Source organism: Pezoporus wallicus, unplaced genomic scaffold (genome assembly GCF_028554395.1).
Source record: "Pezoporus wallicus isolate ANWC-B61680 ecotype Strahan unplaced genomic scaffold, APGP_CSIRO_Pwel_v1 contig_6814, whole genome shotgun sequence".
Classification (NCBI taxonomy): domain Eukaryota; kingdom Metazoa; phylum Chordata; class Aves; order Psittaciformes; family Psittacidae; genus Pezoporus; species Pezoporus wallicus.
In genome coordinates, this window is record NW_026639755.1 from 1,892,648 (window position 1) to 1,918,741 (window position 26,094).

Genomic DNA, 26,094 nt, shown 5'->3' on the forward strand with positions numbered 1-26,094 from the left:
CCCATCCCGGGCAGCGTTCAAGGCCAGGTTGGACAGGGCTTGGAGCAGCCTGGTCTAGTGGGAGGTGTCCCTGCCCGTGGCAGGGGGTTGGAACCGGATGAGCTTTGAGGCCCCTTCAACCCAAACCAGGCTGAGAACTCTGCGCCTCTCCCCTGCCTCCTCTTTGCCCAAGTGGCCTCAACTCAGAGCCGCGAGCCATCCCCGGAGGGGTGTGAGGGGCGTTACAGCCAGCGGGGCGGCGGCTGCCCGCCCTTAACGCGGCACTGAGCATGCCCCGCACCCCCGGCCGCCCGCGCACGGCTAGGTCATAAAGGTGAGCGGCCGTGCCCCAACGGGCTTCCGGATTGGCCGGTGGCGGAGAGCTACATGGCGTCTTCGGGCCGCCTCATCGCCGTGAGCCAATGAGAACCCGCCTCGGGCTGCAGCTTGAACCCGTCCCAGGGCTGTGCGTCGGCGGCAGCGCGCCCTCTGGTTGGCTCTCACGCTTCGGCTCAGCCCGGCAATAGCCGGAAGAGAGGCCTCCTTCCTATTGGCTGCCGAACGCGCTGCTAGGGCGGTGGCAGCGTTTTCCGATTGGGTCTCCGTTTCGCTTCGGGGAGACTCCGTTGCGCCCGTAATGGCTTTATGATTGGTTACAGGCATTTCCGTAGCGACCTCGGGATTGGTCCCGAGGACGCTCGGCTGTTTCCGTGAGGGCCTCGGGCTGGGGTCTAACGAATGCGTCGGGCTCTTCGGCTGGGTATTCACTGAAGGCGTTTACGGCCATTCCGCAACGTAGGGCGGCGACAGGCATAGGCGGCTGCGCGGCTTTGGCGCACACACAGAGCGCAGCAGCAGGAGCCCGGCACGCAGCGGAGGCAGCAGCGGGGACAAAGGGACTGATCGGCACAAACAGGGAGGGGGGCCTGGCAGAAGGCAGCCAGCCCCGGGAGGGAGCGGCAGGAGGCTTCAGCCGGGCGGGCGAGTCCCATGTGCCTTGGGCGCCCGGGGAAGCAGCACTAACCGCCGCCGTCAGCGCTCTGAAGCCGGCTGAGGAAGAACCGCGGAGCCGTCGCCGTCGTCATGGCCTGCGCCACCGCCGCCGGCCACGTCCCGCAGTGCAGCGTCCCCAGCCTGATCCGCCGCCAGCTGCCCCTGCGGGCGCAATGAGGAGCGCCGCCGGAGCCGCCGCCTCAGCGCCGCACTGAGAAGCCTTCGTGAGCGAGCGAGGCCGCCCGGGCCGCTTCACCCCTGCTCCGCCCGCCGCGGATCCCGCCGCCACTGCCGGATCCCCTTGCGAGCGGTCGCATCGCCTCCAGTCGGCGGAGATCCCTCCGCCGTCGGATAAAAAAATAGTCCCTTTCCCTGCCGCCTCCCTCAGAGGCGAGGTGAAGCAAAGGAGAGGGGAGGGGGGGAAGAGGAGGAAGGAAAAGAAGGGAAAGAAAAAAGCGGAAAAGGGGATAAGAAACCCAAGAGACGCAGCGGCGGGATCAGAGGAGCCGGGCCGTGAGCCGCCGCCCCATGTGACTGGCGCCCGGGGTGGGGGCAGCGAGGCCTAGCCAACCCCCCTCGCTCGCGGCCGGGAGCGGGAGCGGCGCCGGCCCGGGGGGGCTGCGGACTGGGCGGAGGCAGCTCTCGGACCCACCGGCGCTGCCGGGAAGGATGGTTTTGTGAGGAACGGGCGGCGTGAGGAAGAAGAGGAACACGAAGGAGAAGCAGCAGCCGCCGCCGAGCGCTACAGAGACCGCGAGGGGAGGGGGCTTCCCCGGGGGGGGGGGAAGGGGGGACCCCGGCATTTCATGTGGCGCGTCCCGCCCGTCTCCTCCAGCTGAGCGAGGGAGCGGCAGACGGGCCCGCCGGGGCGAGGCGGAGGAGTGGAAAAGGCAGGAAGAGAGCGGTGATCGGGGCACAGTAGGAGCGGGAGAACCATGTCCGGGCGGCCCAGGACCACCTCCTTCGCGGAGAGCTGCAAGCCGGTGCAGCAGCCCTCGGCCTTCGGCAGCATGAAAGTTAGCCGTGAGTATCCTGCCGCCCTGCGCGGGTGGTTGTCTGTCCGCCCGGCCCTGCTGGGGCTTTCCCCCCCTCTCCACCCTTCGCTGAGGCGGTAGGGCGGCGGGCGGGAGCCCGGCCGGGGGCCGAGAGAGCAGTCGAGAGCTCGGCCCCAGCCCCGGCGGAGGCAGCTCCTTTCTCTCCCCTTCCCCCTCCATTAACCTTGAATAGGCGCACGCCGCCGATTCGTTTGGGGCCTGTTGGACAAAAAAAATGCCGGCTGGTTTGTCCTCAGCCCCCGATCGCTACCAGCGTTGTAAGCAGCCTCTGGCTAATTAAAAAGCCTTCCTCCCCTTCTCTTCCCCCCCGCTTTGTGAAACGGATTGGCAGCTCCGTAGCATGTATTTTGCTTTTGATTTCCCCCTTGAAAGGAGGAAGCGAATTGCGGGCACACAGGTATTGCCGTGACATTAATGTTCATTCTGTGTTTTTTTTTTTTTTACGCACTCCTGGCTCTGAAGAAGAGAGCTAGGAAGATTTTTTTTTCCATGCACCCGTAGATCGGGTGTGAGCACCTTTTAGTCCAGCCCTTTTATAAGAAAAAAAAAGGGAAAAAAAAAAAAAAAAGAGGGGGGGAGGGAGGGGAGCTTACAAAAGGTGTTTCTCTAATATCCTCCAGGCTCTGGGAGAAAGCTCAATCGAGGGGATAAGAAAATGGCTATTTTGACATGTGAGCCTATGGAGTAGTTATTTCAGGCTTGGCCATGCCTTTTCCAGTCTTCTGATCAGAGGAATATATTTAAGAATGAGGCCTTGTGCTTTATTCTGCACAGGTGTGCTGGAAATCGTGTTTAATATGTGCCCATCTTTCGTATCCAAGTTTGTTGGATTAGCTGGTGTATGTGAATAAAAAATATGTATTAAATCTGAACAAATGTACAGTGTCGATGGAACAGGGCCTGTTCAGAGTTGCTTAAGATGGGCTAATTGATTATAATAGGGAATTTCTTAACTCCTGATTTGAATATGCTCACATTAATTGTTCTTCCAGATTCCTACTAATAGTGTAGTTTTCAGGGATATTTTCCTTTTTCTTATAGAAACGCAGGGTGGCATCTTTATGGGACCAAGAATGCTTGATATGTATGACCATTCGATTGATGTATTTGATCCTTGCGTGCAGCCACACCTGACATGGCTCTGTGTGTGCATGTGTGCAGATATAGCCCCTCGGTTTGTGTGTTTCGTGCCAAAGCGCTGTACGGTTGTGAGCTTTCTGACAGATCAGGAATTCTGTTTTTCTGCACTGAAATGTCTTCCACTGCGGTTGAAGACTTGAAGAGAGCGTTTGGCTCGGGGTCTGTAGCCTACCTTGTATCTGCATGATCAGCGTGCCTGCAGCATTCAGAAAACATGGGTGCAGTTAACCCATGTTAGCAGCATAAGGGCATATGTTTTATCCGGTCCAGCATTAGCGTTTATTAAGGATTCTTGATCTGGATGGAGAAAACCCGTGGGTGACTCCATTTTAATTTACTGATTGACTTTATGTGCATGTGGAATAGGAAGCAGGTTTTGTTGATCAGTATTTCTGCAGGTAGCTGTCTAAGCCAAGTGAGCCCTAGACCTGTCATGCTCAGCAACTGTATTTGTCTTATTCAAGCTCTACAGCTTGATTCTTGAAAGGTCATTGATGCTCCTTTCCCTCCGTTTATGTGAGGTCAGAGACTAGACAGATGCTTGCCTGTAAAGAGGGTGCTAACTGATGCAGACTAACAAGTTTGCAAATATGATTCAATCCCAAGTGTATAACACCGAGTGAGAAACAAAGGCCGTATGCGATAACCCCCACAGTCGCTCTAGTCATGTGCTCCTGGTCCTTCTGCTGTCTGGAAAAAGATGTCAGAACAAAGCAAGAGAACCACATACAAGGACTCTATGGGAAATGCAGTTGAAATTTTCAGTTCATCCATCCATGCAAGGCAGGCCACAAAGTTAACTTTTTCTTTTTTTTTCCTTTTTTTTTTTCCTTTTGCTTTGTAAGAGAAAAAAAAAATCTGTGTGTCAAAAAGGGTTGTATCTGTCTGATTCTCATGAATTCTTATGAATAGCATCTATGGAATGATGTAGCAAATTATCTAGTGCCAGTATTGAGTGCTTGGGGGGGTGGGGAAGATCACTTGTGTGGTGAACAAGGAGTTTGCTTGGCTCTTCCATTTTGCTGTATATTTACAGATACTTAGTTACATTCTGAGCCCTTTCTAGTGAAAGTTGGGACGAAAGAGCCCTTGTGAGGTGGGTGAAAATTGATGGATTGGTATCTTCTGAGTCTCTCATGCATCTCTAGTACCTCTTTCTTGGTACGCGCCTTCTCCAAGTCATCAGGGAACAAAACCTGACTTGTTATGTACCAACCTTTTTGCTTTTATTTGTAAGTCCAGTGTAGTGGTGAAATTGAATTATGAGGTCACTCTTGCTCTCGTGTCTCTGCAGCTATTGCTGCTTCTGGCTGAGCACTGCAAGTTACGTAGGAAGGATGGATCCAGGTGTGGAGGAACAGACTGATAAAGCAGTGGAGGAAGGCTTGCTGATCCTTCCGTTACCTGGGAGGAGCAGTACTAGAAGCATATGGTGATTGCTTTTCTCTGAGGTATATGGGGGAGAAAGAGCGAGTAAGGATTTTTCATCTCTTCCCTTTATAATTTATTAGACTTAATTTATGAGACTTTGTTCTCAGAAGTTGGTAAGAAAGCTTGATCCTTGAATGAAAGGATGGGAGATAACCTACAGCTGCTGCAGTTCTGGCTGTTGGGAAAGATGACTTGGCATGCATGCTGCTCTCATTGCTCTATAATTGACATTACAAGGGTTTTAACATCTCTGCAAGAGTAGGAACCCTGTGGCCTTTTTGTATCTCTTTCAGGCCATACCAGCATCAAGAGTACCTTCTGAAATCTCATTATTTTTCTTTTCTCTATTAATATTTTGGTGGTTTTGAAATCACTCCACCACTGTTTCCAGCCCACCATATGGATTTCTGCATTGAAGGTATTCTCAAGTAGGTTATTCTTGGTCTGTATTGCTGGGTTTGTAGGCTTTCCGTGCACACACAAAAAGCACATGTACTCCTCGTGTTGAGCCTGTCCCTCAAGATGAGGGAGCTGAGCTTCCAGTTTTCCCCTTACTGATACTATCAACCTGCTGGTTGTAGTATAAGAGAAGAGATATGAGCTTAAAGCTTTCTTTTGTTCTTCACCTAGTTGTTGTTGCATTGCTTCCAGATGTACATTGTTTCCCAAGTGGGGAAAAATAATCCTGAAATACAAAGGGTAGCCATGCAACACATGACCAAAAATATCTGTATAAAAATGGAAGTTTTGAAGTTTGCAGTTTAAGGATTTTCATCTAATGACTATGGAATTGATTTTTTTAAATTTTTTTTTTTTCCTTTCCCGTTCCCTGAGCTTCTGGAAAGTGAGTATTTTCAAGTAACACCACGTCCCTGTAGACAGCAATACTTATTGTAACTGCAGCCAATTATCTTGTCTGCAGTAAATAATGTCATGGCTGATGCTTGCCATGAAGAGGTTTTGCTCCATGTGTGTTGTGGCTCTGTAATTGGTTATGCAGAATTTGTTCAGTTGGAGGGTGAGGAAGGCAATTTGATTTGCTTTAGCTAATTCTGATGTTATGTGCATATTCTTGGTTGCAAAATCTAAAGGACAATCTTGTAATAATTCATTTTGGACTCCGATGTTTCACTGGTGCCAATGGTTTTTGTTAAAGTTTTGGTGGTGTTTTTTTCTGGTTTTTTTTTGTTTTTTTTTTTCTTCTTGGATTCACTGTCTTTTGTATTCTGTAATCTCCTGAAAGCACAATAGCTTGGTAAACCTGTATTGCTGTGTATTGTTCACACATGGTTCTACTGCTGGCGTTTGAGTGTGATGCTGCTTTTGTTAGTGTAATGGCACTTTAAGAAGCGGTTCATAAAGAAATAAAGTCTGAGAGTTTACTGCTCTGCTGGTAACCACTGCACAAGCCAGGACATAAAAGTGGCTGATTTTTAGGTAGCATGTGACATCTAGGTGACAGTTTAATACACTGTGATGCCCAGGTAGGTGTATGGAAGAACCCTGGGAAGAGAGCACACTGGCCAACTTCAGTGTGAAGGAATGAGTGGGGCTGTTGAAACTGGTGAAATGATTGAGATAATGCCACCTTCTGTTTCTCAACCCAGTTAGGGTAGGGCCCTATTGCTTTGATAGCAGTTTCTGCCTAGTTGGTTTCAGAAACTGGAAGCCGCCCATCCTGCTCTCCTTGCTGGAGAGAGGAAGATTGTTCCTTTCCAGAAGCCTGGTGCGTGGTCTGTGTCTGGCCATCACTGATTCTAGCCCTGTGCAGCTCTTGAGTGGTGCTGGGTGAGCAGCTTTCGTTGTGCTTAAACTTGAACTAACTGTGCTTCTGGGGTTAGCTAATGCCCGTGTGTGCTACAGGGAGAAGTGTCTCATGCTGTAGAGCCCCAAAGTCATCCTTGCAGTCTGAGAAGGAATAAACGAGCTGTCTGCTGTACTGAATTATAATGCTGACAAACTATTTTCTGTTTATTTGTGCCATTAGGGGTAGTTGAGCAGAAGAATAACAAATAAAAAAAGTGAGGCCTGCCAATGGAACCTGTCAAATGATAACTTGACTCATTATTCTGTTGTGTCCCCCATGTCTTATTTCCCTGGGTTAGTTTATCTTGAACCTTTTCTTACTCCATTACTGTTCAGCATGCTTCTTTTTGCCTACAGCGCTTCCTGGAGATGACCCCCCAATGTAGTATCACTTGATTTACCTTTTGTGTTTCGTAGCAGTATTTAAGAATACTGTTCATGTATTTACACAGCTGTAAATTACATGATGTAACGGAGCATATTCCTTGTGTGTGTGCATCCTGGCTCTGGAAACTGTGGTACTACTTTGTCTGTTAACTTGATAGGGTCTTGTAGGTATCACAAAGCAGTCGTGGTTTATGTACCGCATATTTTTTTTCTTGTGGGGTTGAGGAAAGAAGTACTTCCTTGGCCTGTATTACTGAAGGATTTTGCTTTACTGCCCCAAGAGTTCTTTAATTTTGATCTATCTTTAAGCACTCATTAGATAGAACGTAAAGGATTTTCCACAATATTGATGTCCAGTTTACTCATCACAGGTCTTCATAATGATACAAATCTGTGGGATATTGGCTATTGCTGTTCCCTCACCCCATGGTCTTTCTTAAACTGGATAGATCAGTGAAGATGATGCTGAAAGCCTATAGGGTATCTGTGTCTGCAAAATCCGGGCAGTTAAAGCTTTGCGCTGTGACCAGTGCTAGCATTTTATGAAATGAATTAATGCTACACCCCTTAGTTATCTGAACACATTAGCTATAATATGCAGGGTGGCTGGACAACATTTGCAGCCTCTTGGTTCAAGCTTTTGGGAGTCTTTTTGTTCTGAATGACTTGATGAGTTCCATTTTAAATCAGAAGGTCTGTTGTCTTTGAGTTTCCAGAATTTTCTATAGACTTTTTTCTGGAGTTCTTTTACTTTTGTTTCTGTTAATTTCTTTTTTCTTTCTTTTTTTTTAACTACTCTGAGGACTCTTTAGTCACCCAAAGCTGGTGTGGGAAGTGCTAAAGTGGCTGTCTCCTGCAGAAGCTCTATGGCTGGTGGAGCTACTTGGCTGCTTTCTGAATTTAATGAGCATCAGATCAGAGCAGTCTTGAAAGATGAACAAAACTTTTAAAGTCAAACAGCTCTGAAAAGGAGCTTATTGCAAGTTTAAATGCCTTGCAGAACAACTCTCCTCATTTTTCTTTGACCTAAGTCCATATAAACCCCCAAATTTTGTCTTGTCAGCACTTCTTTCACTAAGCTGTGCTTTCAGATGCATTTTAGATGCTCTCTTAGTTATGTATGTTGGAAAAAAATGCTAATTACAGCTTTTACAAGATACTCCCATAGACATAAAGGCTAAACCCATAGAGTGCTGTACAGGTCAACTCCCCTCTCTTTAGAACTATGAACCCCCTTGGCGCTTCTCATCTGATGGAGATTGTTGCTGGGCTGCTGCATACTGCCATGGGGAAGATACAAGTTTGGAGATGTGTTGGTCTATGCCACTTTATATTTTTGTATTAAAGTGTAACCATATATTGAGTACATTGCAGCAATCTGGTCTTAAGGTGAGAAAGGTGTGAGACATGGTAGCAAGATCCACCCCTGTGAGAGGTGGCTAACGCATCATAGACATGCTCAGACGAGGTGTTCCTGCTCAGTGCTGCTGTATCTTATTAAACAGAAGCTTAAAATGAAGCTCTACCTGAGGCTTTAGCAAACTAGATTTTGGTAATGGCTATAGGTAGAAGAAATGCTCTCACCAGATCTTCAGGATCCCTCCTGCTCCTATTGGTATTGGCTTACCGTGCCATAGAGAAAGGGTCAGTTATCTTGGTGTAACAGAACATGTGCAACTTGGTCCTATATCCTCTAACAGTGCTGCTGTGTGATGTTCTCTCTGTGCAGGAGGAGAGATGAGATGAGGTGATTTCAACAGAAATCCATGTTGAAGACCTTACTGGAAGCATTTCTAGATCACTCTGAGAATTGCCAAAATGTGGATGCCGGAAGTCAGACTGATGTGCCTCTAGCAGAAGTGGACAGTGATTTTTTTTCTTGTATGATCAGTGCTATCAAAGAATCTTTTCATTAGGTGCTTCTGCCACAGATGACTTGTCTGTTGTTCAGAAAAGGGAATAAAGCAGAGCAGTTCATTCTGTACTTTTATCTCTTGCAGACAGGAAGTAGATCTAAGCATTTAAGGCAGTTTGTGTTCTCACCTAGTGTCTTGTAATGGAAGAAAGTGGCAAGCTAGCTTGTCAATGTCAAGCACTGTGGGCCTTTTCTTTTTAAACAAAAAGCATACAGGGCAACAGCTCCTTTGGAGGGATGACATCAGTCCTTGTCAAGAGTATTGCTACTTCTCCATAAAGGTGGACCCAGTGTTTTCTGGCTGAGCCTCATCAGCTAAGGGTTGTTAACTTGATGTCTCTACCAGTGCTGCCTGCACATGCACTGGACTAGTGAGTTGATACTAACCTGGCTAAAGGGAGTTGCGAAGTATTTTCCATGTGATTATTTTCTCGATGATATGAAAGGTTTCTGTGTCAGTAACATGGAATCAGTTTAGCTGAAGAAATAGTGCTGGGGGGGTTGCAGAGAGCCTGCCATAGGAAATTCACTTTAGCCTGCTTGTAGGTAAGAATTTTGGGCTAAGAAAAATACAGTTTTGTAACTTTGTGTTAGGTCTGAATTAGGGCCAAGTATCTTGCTTTGTAGGTTACAATGACCAATGTAAGCATGTTGAAAGTAGTGAATGACTGTTATGCTGGTATTATGATAAGGTTGAGTTGAATTATTTAGAATAGCTGCTAGTATTTTTCATTTGTTTAGATAACCTTTGGTGATTTTATTTTTGAGTTTGGAAAGCATCTCTTAAACATCATATATCACAAGAATGTGTAGTTACATGGCCCAGCGTGTCTTTTCAGGCATTTGGGCGGATTTGAAGAAACCTATTAGTAATCCAAGTGCCTGAAAGTAGGTGATCATAGTAAGAGATCTGCTGGTCAGAAGGGGAAGGGAAGATGTTCCTGATTGATACCACTGGATAAGTAATGCTGTAGAGGGTGCATGGGACTGTGCTGCTGTGCATGCATGAACCTAAGTGTTCATGTGTAGTGGCAAAATTTACCACAGGCTTTTGGATCAGAGCACTTAGAAGGAGAGAAGTTGAGTGTTGGCTCTGAAGTTACAACCAGAAGGGAAGCAGCAGCTGAATTTTTCCAACCAAGGCAGACTTCTTACAGCCACAACTGTAGAACATCGTCTCTTTTGACTTTTTTACTAGGAATGTAATTCTTATCGGCAGCAAGCCCTGTAGTTCAAAGAGGTAACTTTGCCAGGAATGTGGGCAATTCTTTAATTTTCAGACAGGCCAAAAATAAGCTGTGCAGAAAGATTAAAATGTGACTGTTGCTGCAAAGAAGAATGTGATTTTTCTTGCAGTGTAGAAAGAGGAAAAACTACTTAGTCACAGTTGATAGTGCCAATCTGTTTGGTTTTCCTGATTCACACCCTGTTGCAAACAGTTTCATAGAACTTACGTTATTATATGGATCCTATCTCTCGTGTGCTTCATTTGTTTTAAATATCTAGAAAAAAAAGTAACATAGTGAATTGACCTGTGTGAGTGGGTTTCCTTGAGGAGGAAGGGGACACAAACTCATCAGCTTAAATAAGCAGAATATTTGGTTGTTGGCCAAGTACACATGAATCATTTGGCACAAATCTGTGTCCCTGTGAATGAAGTTCATAGGCATAAATGAATTTCCCCACGTTTGTGGGAGGTTGAGTATCAGCATCAGAAAGAATGTTTTGTGCCTTGCTGAGAGAATAAAAGCTTTCTGGCAAGGCATACTTTTGCAGGTGAGTAGATGTAAGGCTTCTGGAATGGTTTTTCTTTATATATACAATTGCTCAATTGAAACCTAAAGAAGTGGAAAATAATGTTATCCTTGAGAGGATTGTATCTGTTGACCATTTCACTCCTAATCCTGCAATCTTACTCATTGTATGTGCTGGCTTGGGAGCTGTGGGTATGTGTAGTGTTGCAAGTTAAGGTATTTTTTCCTGTCTTCATCAGAGAATAGAGAAACCTTACTAATCACATTTCAGTTTCAGAGACTGAAGTAGGTTTACAGAAATTGGTAATTTTGGATTATGTGTTTCAGTAACCACAATGGACTGAAGAGTTGATATAAGTCTTGTGGAAATGCTTTAAAGGCTAATGGAAAGCTAGGTGGTTTTTTTTCCTATGTGCCTGGTTTTGTTTTCTGGTGGATCAGCTAGTGAATGCACTGGAGACAAAAGCATGAGGTTTGTGCAAAGTGGGAGAACTTCACTGTTCCAGAATTTTTGGGCCTGAACTCCAGATGATACTCTTCAGTAGGAGGGCAGGCAGAGCTTTCATTGCAGCTTCCAGAAGGGAAGGTACTGCTGGCATTAGATTGAGCTCACCTCCGAGCTTGCTTTTCCTTGGTCAGTGTGCTAGGCATGAGTTAGCTGGGGGTTGAGTATAGATTATGGAAGTGACATGAGGATGGCAATTGAGTATGTTTATTGGACTCTTGGCATGTCTGAGTAATAAAGTTCACCAGGGTGTTCTCTTGAGTGTCATTCAGTTGGAGGGTGTTTTAGAAATGTAGTTGACTTAATAGACCCTACCTTGGTAGGGTAATGATACTACTAAATCTGCAAGTCTGTATTTCATGATAGACTCAATTTTGATGAACTGAAGCTTCTCTTTGGCTGGAGTTACTGGCTTTCGGTATCCATGGAAGCTGACAAGGGCATTGCTGACAAGGGCATTGCTATGTGACAGCAGAAGAATAGTGGCACATATGAAATGCCTGTGGGATTTTGCAGACAGGTATAGATATTCATGAGGCAACAAACAACGTTGTTTGTTGAGGTGTCAATGCTTTGGCTTTATGCAATAGCCTGTGGGTTATTTTTATTTAATAATACATTAGGTTATTTTTTCACTGGTAATGTTTCAGCAGTTCAGGATTGACTAAGTTTTTATTATGGTGGACTAAGTATAAAAGGGAGCATTGCAGAGATCTTTATACTATGCAGTAACTTTTCTTAATTCTGATTCTTCAGCAGTGCTCATTGAGACAATGACACTGCCTGCATTTTAAAAATCTGGTGGAAGCCTTTTTGATTTTATTCTTACCTGGTGGCATCATTACAAAATACACATTTCTTCTGGAGTTGCTTCAAAACATGTAGTAGCTGCAAATACCTTTTGAGTTTATTTGGACACTGGGGGGGTGTGTGTGTGTGCGGTGTGTGTTTTGTCATTTTTTTTTTTGACATAGGGTGTTTGGGATGGTTGGTTTGGTTTAGTTTTCTGAAGAGCAGCTGGAATTGGGAAGGGGTTCCTGGCAGACGAGGACAAAATCAGTAGATTCCAGATGAGAATAAATCATGATTAAGTTGTTCTAGCAGCTCCTTTTACTCTATTACTTTTTACAGGTATTTGTGAGTGGAGACACATAGGTGCTGTCAGAAATATGATACGGAGAGGAGGAGATGATGTAGGTTTCTGAGATCTGGAAGTTAAACCTAGACCATGTGTGAAGGCTTAGCTTTAGAGCTTCTGCTTTAAAGCCTTTACAGATTGCTTTAAAATATTCTTTAGCTAACTCTGGGTTGACCAATTACATTTTTGCAGCCCAAACTTGGGAGTAATGTTGTAATACTTCAACAATAATTGTTTTGTCAGGAACAGTGAACCTCTTTCTCATTTGACTTTACATGATGTATTCTGTGACTTGGAAATGTCCTGTCCCACTAATGTTAACATTTAATTTTGATGATGCTAAAGGAGCCCTATAAGAAGTGGCGTTGGAACCTATTGTATGGTCTTCTATCACTCTAAAGGCTTTTCCCCTTTGAGTGTTGTGATAGTGGGAGAATTTTCTCCTGGTTGCAGATTGTTAGCCAATTGTTAAATAACATATTGGTAAGGTAGGAAATGGGATTTCTGACTGATACATTGTCAAGATTTTTGTGTGTATGTGGTTATAAAATTGAGGGGTTTTAAAACTTGGAAGAGGTTAGTGTTCAGGTAAAGACATATTTGCTATGCGGCTTTAAGACTATTTTCATTCAAGAAGTGTTAAAGTTTTTGATGGAGGAAGAGGCTTGAGATGTGCTTAAGAGTTTTGCAAGTATTTGCAGCGCTATTTAGTGAGCCTGTAACAATGTGTACTGAACACTAGGATTTAATGCCCATAGGTTTTTCGGGATGTTATTGTACGTCTTGTACATCTGGTGGTGTGGGGGTTTTATTTGAAAGGAAATAGTAATCTCTTGACACTTTGACTAGGTGATTCAAGCATTACGTTGAACCATTCTTACTGTAGTGTTGGTATGACTAATACGGAGAAAGCATGAGGATTTTATAATGCAGTTGATATTTCAAGCTAGGTTTCTGCTGATGTAGTATATACTCTCACAGACATGATGCAAACTTGAAACCTTTTCTTGTTCTAAATTTTGGATAGGTCAGTTTTGCACCTTAGTAGCGTGTGAGTACAAAAGTACAAAACTTTCAAAGCTGCTCATGGTATTCTTGTTTGAGCTTCCAGGAAGACTGGTAGCAGGTAGATTTTAACTTGCGTATTTTGGCTCTTCGCACTTACTGTGCAGCCTGGTGTCTTTTGTACTGTGGTGCTTTCACCTCTCCCAGAATTCTTGTGTACTACTGTGTTTCTAGTGAAGTCCCAAAGTCATGGTGCACTGGGCTTTGCTGGTGGATGGATACATCTATGGAGGTGAGCAGCTCTCACCTAGTACTTTGCAGGTATGCTTTGAGTCTGTGCGAATGATGCAAGTAATTCTTGGGGTTGGGGGAAGAGAGAAAAAGGCTGGTAGTCCGTTAAATTGCAGAACCAATTCAGGGTGTTTATGCAGTAAGGAGAACAAAGTATCAGCACGGAGGACTAGATTTTCTAGAAGACTGTTGTACATAGTCCCATAGCAAAACCCTATAATACCCTATGGAAGAAATTGGTTTTGGCTGTAGTGTATTCAAAAGAGCTGTTATTTCTGAATAGAGAACAAAGGTGAGTATTTCTAAAAATTCAGGTAATGTCCAGGGTTTCAGTAGTTAACAAAGAGGTGGAGAATTTGTCTGCCGATGAAGAAGAATAATGAGCTTTCATCTGACACTGAAGAGAGCAGATTTTACTGAACTCCTGGAGATCTGTTTGTTGAAATCCCTTGTATTGCTCTGGGCATCTCTTGTGCTGTTTTACTTTGATCTCATGCTGGCTGTATTGCTGTGAAGCCCATTCATAGTTAAAAAATGTGCAGCAAGTCAGGTAGGGATTATTTGACCATTGCTGTTTCTTACTATTTTCTTCAATCCTACTTACAATTATTCTGTGTGTGGAATCAGCGCTGCCATGTTTATTACCGGTTTTGTGCTTGTATGGAAAGTAAGTAATTAAACATTAAATACACAATTACCTCATAATACATTCCCCCATCTTTAAATGAAAATACAAAGGTGTAATGCAATAATACTAGCATTCTACCAGATTTGTAAGTGATACACGAAGTGTTCTCTTTTGTAAAATGTACCTCTTTGGATGTCCTGAGATAAACTATCTGATGTGTAACTCTCCAAATGGTGTGAAAAATGGAGCTGAGCTATAGTGCCATATTGGAAGTTGGGTGATGCGACTTGTGAGTTGGTGATGCTGTTGGAAGTTCAAGAGTATTTTCTTCTGGAGAATGCGGGAATGCTGGTGCAGTTTTGAATCACTTCTGCTTCATCTTAGCATACTGTTAAGGAAACAAGTATTCCTTTGTGCTACTGAACGAGAGATATCTGAAATCCTCTCAAAGTTATGCGAAACTGCCCTGTACCCTGTAAAAATATATGGTACTTGGATTCTTACAAAGTGCCCCACAGAAAAAGATCTGTAGACCACATAACTGAAACCTCTTAAAAGGAGATCAGCCATGGAACATGCTGGTACATGGAGGCAACAGTGTGGCATGGAAGTGCTTGTTTAAAACTCATCATCCACTAGAAACTTCAATTTGTACTTTTAGGCAGTACTGTTAATCTTTTCCTCCAGTAATCCAGTCACAGCATCGTTTCAATTTTTTTTTTCTTTTTTTGGCTTTATGCAGCTGAGACCTCTTTGTTCCTGTAAACTGATGTATGGACAAGATGCAGTGGTGGAGAGTGATGTAATTTATTATTCGTTACTGAATGGGCTTAAAATACATCTTGTATATATAATTTAAGGCATGTATCTATGTATAACTCCTGTTAATTGCTGTGGTGTTATTCTTTGGGTGTTTTCTTATGGTTGCTCTCAAAGACAGGAAAATGGATGAGGCAATGCCTTGATTTGACGCTGTATGTCTGTTCTTACAAATGTCTGTGCTCATTTTCACAGTGTTAACTGTTTTGTATATCCTGGCAGAAACTCAGGCTTTTGTTTGTCTAAGAAGGGTCTGCAGCTATTACAAAGTACATGTGCCTTTGAAGTTAGCCAGGACTTGTGATCATAGTAGAAGGATAGGTCAAGGGAGTTCTGCTGAGTTTTCTTAAGTGTAGTAGTAAGTTTTTTTGCACCTGATCTGAGAGAACTTTCTAGACTTGCAGTTCGCATTTCCATCAGAGGCAAAGCCAAGTCTTCCTGAGGACTAATGGACTACATCTGTCCCTCCTAGATTTCATCCCACTTAGGTACCACTGCTTTGTCAAGATCGTTCTGAACACATGCTCTTTAGTCCTTGGAGTGCCTCTGATGGGAATGCAATCCACAAGTCTGGGAAGTACTCAGATAGGGATGTATTAACAGGAATGGTATGTAAAATAAATAAGGTTATGCAGTGTTCAAGGCCAGGTTGGATCAAGTCTTGGGTGAAATGGTTTAGCGTGAGGTGTCCCTGCCCATGGCAGGGGGGTTGGAACTATGTGGTCTTAAGGTCCTTTCCAACCCAAACCATTCTATGCTTCTCACTTCTTGGCATGCTAATAAGCCCAAGTTAAAGTGCTACACCTAGTTTTGGTATTGTACTAGGAGAAGAATAGTTGCAGGTAAAGGAGAATGGTCAGAGATCTAGAAAATGTGCTCTAAGGGAAAGCTGAAAGCACTTTGGATGACTTTTTTTTAAGAGGAGACCAAATGTTCTTTAAATACATTAAAGATAGCTGGAAGGAAAAGGCTGAACTGTTGTCCTCCCCACTGGAGATGAAACAATGTGTGGGCTTAAACTGCAGCAAACATGCTTTAAGTTAGTTGAGTCAACTTTTAAGAACAACGGCAGGACTGGGATGGATTAGGAAGGCTGTCAGATTCCCTGTAGTGCCTATTTTAAAAATGAAGAGGTTTTCCAGGTAGTTTATATATAGGAGTTTGGAGAGGTTTTAATTAAGACAGCCAGTTGTTCCTTACGGTATTATTTTCTGTCATTCTGGTTATTTCTGCGTGGCCTTGTGATGAGTTTCAGTTATAGCTCACTAATTCTGTTCCTTCTCCCCTTGGGATTAAGTAGCTTCATGCTACTGGCAGCTTGCAGGCAGGTATTGGATATGAAGATGAGTATCTGTGAAACTGGCCGTAGCTTTAACACTGAAAGGCTAGATATGTTATCTTAGTTAGCTGCCTCCTGGGAATTTAGCACATGCAGTGGCTTGTTCTAGCCTTGGCGTTGTAGCTCCAATTTTGGAAGAAACATAGAATAGTTTGGGTTGAAAGGAACCTTCAAATGTTATCAAGTCCAACCCCCTTGCCATGAGCAGGGACATCCTCAACTAGATCAGGTTGCCCAGAGCCCTGTCCAGCTTGGCCCTGAGCACTGCCAGGGACAGTGCATCTACCACCTCTCTGGGCATCCTGTTCCAGTGTCTTCCTGCCCTCATTGTACTGCAGTTGAGAACCACAGACTGTCTGGGGGGGAACTTTAGAGCTTGCTTTGTGTGGGTCCTGAGAAATAAAATGATTTCTTCAGTTCTTGATCCTGTGGCTCTTGCTTCAACACAAAAGAATTTAGCACAAGTGAAGAACTGCTCAGAGCTTTAAGCATAGTCCAGGACCATGATGCAGTAGCTGTGTGAGTACCAAGCTTAGGAAGGGGGATGTCTGCCCAAAAGAACTTGCAGAGTAAGTGAATTATTTTAGTATATAATGCCAGTGCATGAAGAATATTCATCTCTTAATATGTAAGTGTCTACTCACAGGAGTTGCTTTATGATTTACTTAATAAATGAGCAAGTGTCTGAAGATTGTGTGTAGAAACCAGATGTTGCATAGAATATGAGCCTGGAAAGAAAACAGATTCTTGGTCTTGTACATCTGTGAAATGGAGATGGATTATTTTCATTTCTATTAGTGCCCTGGCTCAAAGGTTTGATGTGGACCTTGAAAAATCAAAGTATTGGCTTTCATAACTTACTATCTTTTTTAAAGGGATTTTAAGTGAGTCATACCTAGTATTTTGGCACACAAGTAAGAGGGATGTGTGAAACTTAAAGTCTAGAGTTCTCACGTGAGAAACTCTACAGATACTTTAGAGCAAAAATGATCACCTGTACTGGTACATGGTTCCCTATTTGGTGCAGAAACTTTGACTAGAACTAAACAAACGCTGCTTTTTCTGTGCCTCTCAAAGTGTCAGTCTTATTTAATGTACTTGTGAGGTTACTGTGGAAGGCTAGAATCCTGATCTACCCTTAATACAACTAATTTTGAAATTATAATTTGGTTTTGTCAAATTGTTGGTGCCCTGCTTCCATATTCCAAGTGATTTTGAATATGCAAAGCTAGATGTCAGACTAATTTCCTTCTAATCTGCTCAAATGAGAGAGAAGAAATGATAACCCTGAAGCTTTATGCCAAATTCCTCCTAAGGTACAGTAGTAGTTCAGAATGCCTTTTATTTTTTCCCTTTTAAACCTTTGGCTGATGAAAAAGATTAAGAGGCTCTAGCTGGAGACTTGTGTATTTCATTTCTAGGCAGCGCTTTGCTTAAGGCTTTGCTTAGTGTTTGCTCTGGCTTTGTCACGCACAAAATAGACCCTCTTTTGCATGGCTTAGACTGTTGGGGCGTACAGTTCTTTTTTTGTCTGCAGCTGTCATCATCTGAGTGATGGAGGAGTTTACAACTTGGGTATTGTGGAAACTTGTGCCTCTTCCCTGTTGATAGCTGTGAGAGACTGGGGTGCTTCTGTTGACACTCTTCAGCTTCAGTGCTGTGATGGTGACAAGAAGTCAACAGAATAACCTGCCAGAAATCAGAACTGTCTGCTAGAAAAGGCAAGTTAGAAGCTAACCAAGTGGTCTTTTTGGCTTATTGGAATCATTCAGATTAGTGGAGTTTTCTGAAAATGGATAAGGCTTTAAAATAAATAATAACAACAATGGAAAAAATAATCCCTTCTTTCCTGTACTGGTTCATTCTCTTCCGTATTTGTCAAAACTTCGCATAAAAAGACTCTTCTGGTTTAAATTGTCACATCTCACTTTCTTACTCATTTATCATGGTTTTTGTGTATTTGTGCTTGAAGCTGCATGGAACCACATGTCTGGAATGGAGTTATCGCTGGGAAATGTTGTGTTTGTTGTTTGTAATTACAGAGTTTAGCTGATGTTTTACTCGCAGGGCTTGTGGAGTTTAGTTTTGGGGTTTTTTTGGTGGGTTTCAGTTTTATGCAAATATGTTTTACAAATAGATTAATGTTTTTAGAGGAAAAAGAGTAAGTGGAATGGCAAACTTGAAAATAGGTTGCGTTTAAAAAAACCCACAGCAGTGGTTGTGGATTAAAAAAAGAAAGCAATGATAACTTCAAGTTTCAGATCTTAACTAATGTCTTAAATATGTTTGTTTGGTTTTTAATGTTTCATAACTTTTTTTAATACTCGCTTTTGGAGCTCTTTAGGTGGTGGTAGAAGCATATGCAAATGGCCCAAGTTTCCAGATTTGGACTAAAACTGATGTGCAGATTAGTGCCTTCAGCTGGGAAGGTTTTTAATGAAGCACCGCCAATTAGTGAAGTCATGCACCCAAAAGCAGTGCTTGCTTATAGGGGAGAACAGTTGCTTTGGCTGTGAGTGAAGGAGTAATACATTATTGTACCACCCTTAAAACTTCTGCCAGCGGAAAGAGAATATCAAGTCTAAAGTCATTCAAGAAAATCTGAGTATCAGCAGTAATAGTTTTACTCTCCTTATTTTGGTGCAATTTGCCTTTTCTATTCTTAAAACTCTTCTAAAATGGGACAGTTTCTTACTTTCACCAATATGAGAGTACAGTAATGTACAGGAATACTTCAGTGGCCATGACTGCAGGTGTCTTAGAAATAGCATGCTTTAACATGGAGAGTTTCTATGTTGAAAACGTGTCCTCTGGAAGCGTGCGTGGGTAGGGTTTTGTATGAGGATGTTGGTATGACTGGGACATCTGAACAATACAGCTGTCAATGTGGTAAGTGATTCCGGGTAGCGTACTCCAGTGGGGATGGGGAAATGAGCACATAGTTGCTGCTGTTGAGGTTACATGTGGAGAGTTGCATGCCTATTGGATCACTTGGGCTCCACAAAAGGGGAATTCAGTCTGAAGCACAAGCCAGGATTATCAGGGGAAAGGCGAACCTGGAAGTGAAACTGATGATAATTTGACTTCAGCAAAATAGTCAGAGAGGATGTTAATCTCTGTAAATACTCGGAAGGCAGAGTGAGCAAACATTAATTACTGCTTTTACTTCCCTCAAGTACAATGCTTATGTAAAAGCAAGGACACTGAAGTGATAAAATGATGTATTTTCTGCCTTAATCTATTTTCTCCCCACCCAAAGAAAACGAGTCTCTTAGAATATCCTTCCTCAAGAAATGGTAAAACCTTAAAAACTTAGCCATGACTGAGTACACAGTCAGGAGTGTACAATGTAATTTCCTTCAGTATGAGGAAATTGGACTTTGGGACCTAAGAGATCCTTCTCATTTTTCTGCTTATTATAAGATATGTATGAGAGAAGTTAATTCTGCTTATTATAAGATACATATATGAAAAGTTAAAGCTGAGAAGCTTTCATGATTTTAAACCACTATCAACTAAACCCTCAAAAACCCAACTTCAGCCATGCTGAAGGGTATGTTCTGGCATATATGGAGACATCCTTTGGTGTGGCTTGAAGAGAAAGCCTTGGTTGCTCTCATAAAAGAACACTTGTGTGTCTTCATCCAGACCACTAAAGTGGCTGGAATAAAGCTAAAATGAATGAATAGGAGCATACTAATTTAGTTGTTCACAAACGTGTATGGAATGTTTTGTGGCTAGCAGTAACTAGAACAGCCATGTAGCTTTATCAGATGTTGAGCTGTCTTGACTTGTGTTGGGTTTAGGAACTTTCTGTGCGAGCAGGCTTGTTTTCCAGTTTCTCTCCTCTTGAAGATTTGAGACTGGTACAAAAAAACGTATTTTGTCTATGTGATAAACCCACTTTTTTTTCCTGAATGTTTTCCACAAGGAGAAGCTAAACTCTAAAAAAAAAAATTGAATTTGTCAGATTTGTCCAAGTTTTCCACCATTCTTTAAGAGGCATTAATTTTTTGTTGTTGTAGCCTCTAGCATATTAGGAATACTCACAGACTATTTAGGGGATTCCCCTTCTCATTTTAAAGTCCATAACTACCAATGTTCTGGTTGTAATCCAGGTTCGGGGACTGAATGAGTATTATGCAATGAACTATGTGTCACGTGAAGTTTAAATTGTTTTTAGCTGTGACCATTAGTGTAGCCTGCTTTGAAGTTGGATTATTTGATATTTAGAAGGGAGTTGGGTGTCCTATCTGACATGAGAGAATGTACTAGCTAGTACTGCACATTGAGATGTAGTGGAAACCAAGTTGATTTGAACATACCGTAGACCTTCTGAAACTTAAGGTACAGTTAAAATTACTGTGGCATTCATCTTGAGGTGAATGGGATTATACTGTTAGAACAGTCTTCTGTAAGCCAGCAGCATGACAGCCGTATTTATGTATAAATCTAGTACATTGGAGAAGAATGTGGGAAAACTATTTAAATCATATTTAGAGTTGCTTTTTTTAATATATATATATATATCTATATATATATATATATAGCAAGGAAGTATATGTCAGGTTTTGTGTAGAGTACCCTTCAAATCGTAAGCCTTATAATGAAGGCAGCCAGACTGATTTACATGAGATCAACTTTAAGTGCAGTTTTACCTTCCTGTGCAGTTTTCTTTTTCTTTTTTCATTTATTTTTATTTTACTAATTTTTTTCAATGTCTCTTTGTTTTTAGCAAAGCTGCTGTATTTTAGGCATGGAGAGAAGAGTTTTTTCTCTGATGTTCTTGACCTCTTTTCGCAGGATTTTGTGAAGAAACAAAAACGGCAGCGAAAACCTGGGTTTAGTCAGCATGCCACACCGATTTCCACTTACTGTTCTCAGGTCCCTAACCTACTAACAAAATCCTCTTCTTGAGAGCTTTATATTTCAAGCTGCTGGGCAGCAATCCTGGACAAGTTAAAGACTGCTAGTGTTGAGTGTGGCTTGATTGTGGAAATATGTTTTCTAGTGCTCCTTCAAGTGAGCAAGTTCAGCATCATGTGTACCCAAATAAGATCAGAAGAACTTCATTTTATCGTGGAGTTAAATCTTAAGCAATTAGGAACACATCGGTGTAGTTTGTGCTGTGTTTCCAAGCATAGATAGCCTTGAAGAGCTTTTATTTGGATCATGACTTTCTGAACTTTTCTTTATTTGAAGCCTTGCTGGACTTTCATAAAAGTGCATGCAAGTGCATGCAAAAATCTGCTTATCATGGGTTATTTATTCTTCGTGTACTGTTGAAGTGTGCTAGTTCTTTTTAAAGTAAGTTTTCTTCTCCTTGCTGACTCTCCTGCCATGGTGGTTCTGCCTCAAACATTTTGGCAAAACTCTTGTTTTTGTTTTCTTGTGGTTTTTTTGTTCCTCCTCCAACTGACATTTCTGAACTGGATAAACACAGCTTTAAAGGAAATGACAAGGAATTTTCTTTGCATTGCTGTTATGTTCCTTCAGTAACATGAGGTGTATTGTCCTTGGACAGTTGAGCTTCATGCCTTAACCAGTTTGGTGACAGTGGTGTTTGACGCCTCTTTCAGCAGCAAGATCCTACAGGATGCTTCAGATAAATAGCATTGGGAAGACTTGTGATCAGCGCTGAACTCTTATTGAACACGTGTATCCATGAAATGGAAATAACATGCTTTCTTTTTCCTATCAAGCGGTCCAAAATGCGTGTGCACTTTGTAGCAGATAAAAAGAAACTGCAATGTGTAAAAACAAAGTACCAGTTGAATATGCTCTTTGAGGGCGTTTCTTCTGCAATTGGTTATTGTGAAGCTTTAACGTAGCGGGCAGTGAAATTAACTGCATTTGCAGAGTAACTGGTTGCTTGGAGTAGCTTCCTCACTATTTGGTAGCTTGATCACTTCAGGGTTTAGAAGAAGCACACTCAAGTCTTGGCACAACCCTTCAACAGCTGCTTGAAAGCCAGGCAAGTCATGTCTTATGGCCATGAGGTGTCAGCCTCTTTCAGTGCTGTCGCATGCCATTTATAAATGGATGTAAACAGGCTTGAACTTCTAAACCCTAGTTTAAAGGCATCTTTGTTGTGGTTTTATATTTTTATTTCCATGAAAACCAAAATAGTTACCCTTTTTGATGTAGAACCTTGAACTTGAGTGTGAGTTAGTTCACCAAACCTTCAGGTGGAATCTGAGGTGCTAAGACATGTAACTTGCTGCATGCATTGAGGGTGATATTCCACCCTGTAGAGAGGCCATAAAATAACCACAGTTACAGAGAAGGTGTAACACATTGCATGTGAATTTTGCATGTGGCCAACCATGGCTCTCCTTGGTTTCCTCTAACTGCTGAGTACATTTTCTGCTGGTAGGTCCAGAAAGAGGAACTGATGTTGTTTTACCTCTGTCTCTCTTGAACACATGAATTCAAATTAAATATTCATCTGTGCTCTAGGAATAGAAATATTTATTTTGGCCTGACTTTTGTAAACTTGTTTGCTTTTTAATTACTGGCAAAATGGGCTCTCCATCTGATTGCATAAAAATCATAGTTAAATGTAAACTCTAATGTTATTGGTTGATAGTTTCAAATATTAGATGAACATTTTGGGTTTTGAATCATTTGCAGTAAGAACTAGCTACTTTACCTCAGTTGGAAACACAGAGCACATGGACCGTAAGTCCCTCTACCTTCACTTCTTGGCTTTCTTATTTCTCTGTGTGTGTTCAAACTGCTCTGTTTTACCTCCCCTCTTCTCCCAGTACACACCCAAGTTACCGTTGTTATTTTTGGCTGTGATCCAGGGCTCAGAATTCTGTTGTTTTCCCAAAAAATAACTTTTTTTTTTTGTCTTTCTACACAGAATTCCTTGAAATACAATGTGGCTGCCATCCATTGTTCTGGATGTGGGGCTGGTACAGTACTTAAATAGAAATGCTTGCTTTCAAAATGTCTCATTTTCCTCTCTTCCCAAAGGAAGTACAGTTAGATTGCTGTCAGATGCTACGTGTTGTACCTTGTATTCTTCTTCATGTCAGACGTTAATTTACGGGGAAAAAAACAGTCATTTTGAAAGTCAGTAATTATCTACAGAGTCCCCTATAAAGAGATTTTTGTTTGAAATGTAAATGTCTAAGTGATGGCCATAATTACTGCTCTGAGGGTGTGAAGGGTTTCAGGTCTTTCAGCATAACTAGCAAAGAACACAAATATATTTAAACTCTATAAACTGTCTTGGAAAGCTAAGATAGTTGGGAACTCTGGCTGATGAGTGGTATTAGGCTTTTTGAGGGCTCTCAGAGGACTTTCTTGATTTTGTGTGTGTAATACATCCACTTAGAGATTCTCAGAACATGCATCGTGCTTAGGGAAAGCCACTGTTAATTTGTTGAGGCAACACTAGTTTATTTACACAGCAGAGTGGATGAATCCTTGCTTTAATGGTAAAAATTTGGCTATATACTTAAATGTGTGGAATAACAAATGTTGTGTCTCTAAACTTTAAAAATATCTTCAGTATATTTAGCTTGTCCTTAGGCTGCTTTATTCCAGCAGTAAACATGGTGAGTTTCTGTTATGTTTGGAACATTGAAATAACGCCATACTTAATTTTCTACTATGGAAAGAGGTGTTAAAGTATGGATTGCTTTTTAAGAGTTCTTTCTTGTGTTGTGGTAACAGCTCTAAAGATGTTGCCTCTGGAGTGTCAGAGTATTGCCCAATTTTCTGTGAGCTTCTGTATGGCAACCTACATACCGAATCTAGTGGCTGATAAAATCTTGACTTCAAGTTTCTGCCTTGTTGACTCACTGTCTTGTGACTCAGATCTCTGTATGTGGAAGACTGAGGTCAAAACAAGGTAAAATATATAGCTCTTATTCTAAGAGCTGTCCTATAGTGTGATGAGTCTTTAATGCAGAACTTGGTTTTCATCTCTAGTGTTGCTGTATAGTACCTGCAAGCCTTTGGACGATGCCTGAGTTTGCTGTTCGCTGCATGGAGTTGGTGGGAATTCTCTCTTTTAGCAGAAGTTAGTGTTACTTCACTGTGGTAGTACCTACTTTGAGGCTGAAAGTAAAGTTCATAGAAGTCGGAAGCTGTGTATACAGCAAACTCCTTATTCATAAGTACTGGAAACTGGAATACTGCAAAGTATACTCTCTTGAAGAGGCTCTGGTCCTGAATTCTTTAATTTTACTTTTTTTCTCAATATAATTGTGCTTTGTTTCAGCAGTGACAATGTTATTTCAGTTTGGTCAAGCCCTGCTACAGGCAGGACAAAAGTGGTTGCACTTGGGTATCTTTAGTCTAAACTAGTTGTTCCTGAATTTGGGTTGCTAGATGGCTTGGTCCATGGTTGGCTGAGTGCTGTACACCGGGGAGGTTCCAGCTCCAGTAAACCTCTGGATGGTGAATAATTTCTTGCCTTGTGGTGATGGTGGGAACCATTATCCAGTGTTCCCCCCAGATTTGTGGTAAAATCAGCTCGTGGTGTTGCGATAGCTTTGTACATATTTCAGCTTGATTTCGTTTAGGGAACGGTGGAGTTTCAGCTTCCCTGCCTGAGCGTGTGCGTGTCTCATGAGGAAAAGACAGCAAGGTTGTCTTAGATGCTGTGTTTTGTGCTGTGTTTCTCCTTGTGCCATGTGGTCTATGTTTTTTGTATTGTTTTGTTTCTAAATGGTGTGACTTACCCCATCCCCAGGGCGTGCTGAAGTTGTTACAACAGTCTATTTTAGAATTAAAAAGATTAGGTGATGTTCTCCCCCCCGCCCCCCACTTTAATTGACTTAAAGCTGCGATGTGTTGGGTAAAACTGCATCTTTGTTTAAAAAGCAATTGTTGGGTCTGGTTTTGGTTTGGAATGTTTTTTTTTCCCCCTCCATCTGTTGCCATGTGCTTCTATAAAACAGAAGATACAATTTTACCACCTTTTGGGGTGTTGAAGTTTCAAGTCCCTTGTTATTATTACAGTTTGCATTCTGTGACTGGCAGCCCTGTACATTGTCTTTAGCTGATGGAAGCCATGGTGGTGTAGAAACCTACCTCTGTCTTTCTTCTCGGACACTTAATGATGGTGTGCCATGTATAGTAGGTTCTCCTGATAGAAGTCTTAGATATGATACAGTTAAATGACTTAAATCAACTAAGAGTTTGTTTTGATGAAGCAATGAAAAGTTGTTTAACAATGTGTTTATGAAATGGATGGTTGTTCTGATATGTTTAGGCAATGTTCTGCTCAATTATTGTGTCTTCCATCTGTGATTATTAAAGTCATTTTTTCCTTGGTGCATTGAACTTGGTTGGTCAGGTCAAGGTATATCAAAGGCAAATTGTGCATACCTGATTTGAAGTAAGAATACCTATGTGTAATGTCTCACTTTAATCTTCTTCAATTTACTCTCCTGAGCCCTGTGTAGGTAGGACCGTAGGGTGATTTTTTTTGTGTTTTACTAGATTAGATCACTGGTTATGGTGTTACCCACCAAAACATATATAACCAGCTATGTAAAATGGAATTGGCTGTCATACAGGTTGCAAAGGAGCCTCACAAGCTGAGTGATCCAGAATGAAGGCATTCAGGGTAAATTATGCCCCATATACAGAGGTTTTCAAGCCATCAAGTTAATCAAAAATAGTATGGTAAATGAAATTATTGGGCCTAATGAAATAAACCAGTGTTCAGTGCATGTTTTACTGGAAGTTAAAGACCAGCAAAGAATTGAAGGTGGTACCACATGTCCTGTTAACCTAATTTCCCTAAAATATTGACATATTCCCCCCCCCGTTTTTTTTTCCTCAACCCTCTTCTCCCCTTTTCTGTCTTCAAATTACTACTAGGGATGGAGAAAAGGCACGATCCCATTAATGAACTGACATTCAGCTGTTAGCAAGTAGAGCTGT

The 26,094-nt window shown here is 42.3% G+C and overlaps 1 protein-coding gene across 2 annotated transcripts in view; it reads left to right on the plus strand.

Moving 5' to 3' along the window:
• The first annotated feature begins 1,337 nt into the window (after window positions 1-1,337).
• The window catches only part of GSK3B (glycogen synthase kinase 3 beta), a 143,763-nt gene continuing 119,006 nt past the window's right edge, over window positions 1,338-26,094 (plus strand). The window contains exon 1 of one of the 2 annotated variants that reach the window (XM_057416030.1): window positions 1,338-1,995. In XM_057416030.1, coding sequence (XP_057272013.1) covers window positions 1,908-1,995 — 88 coding nt within the window. In that variant the 5' untranslated portion in view covers window positions 1,338-1,907. The remainder of the gene's footprint in view (window positions 1,996-26,094) is intronic. The other variant, XM_057416031.1, reaches the window with a different exon arrangement.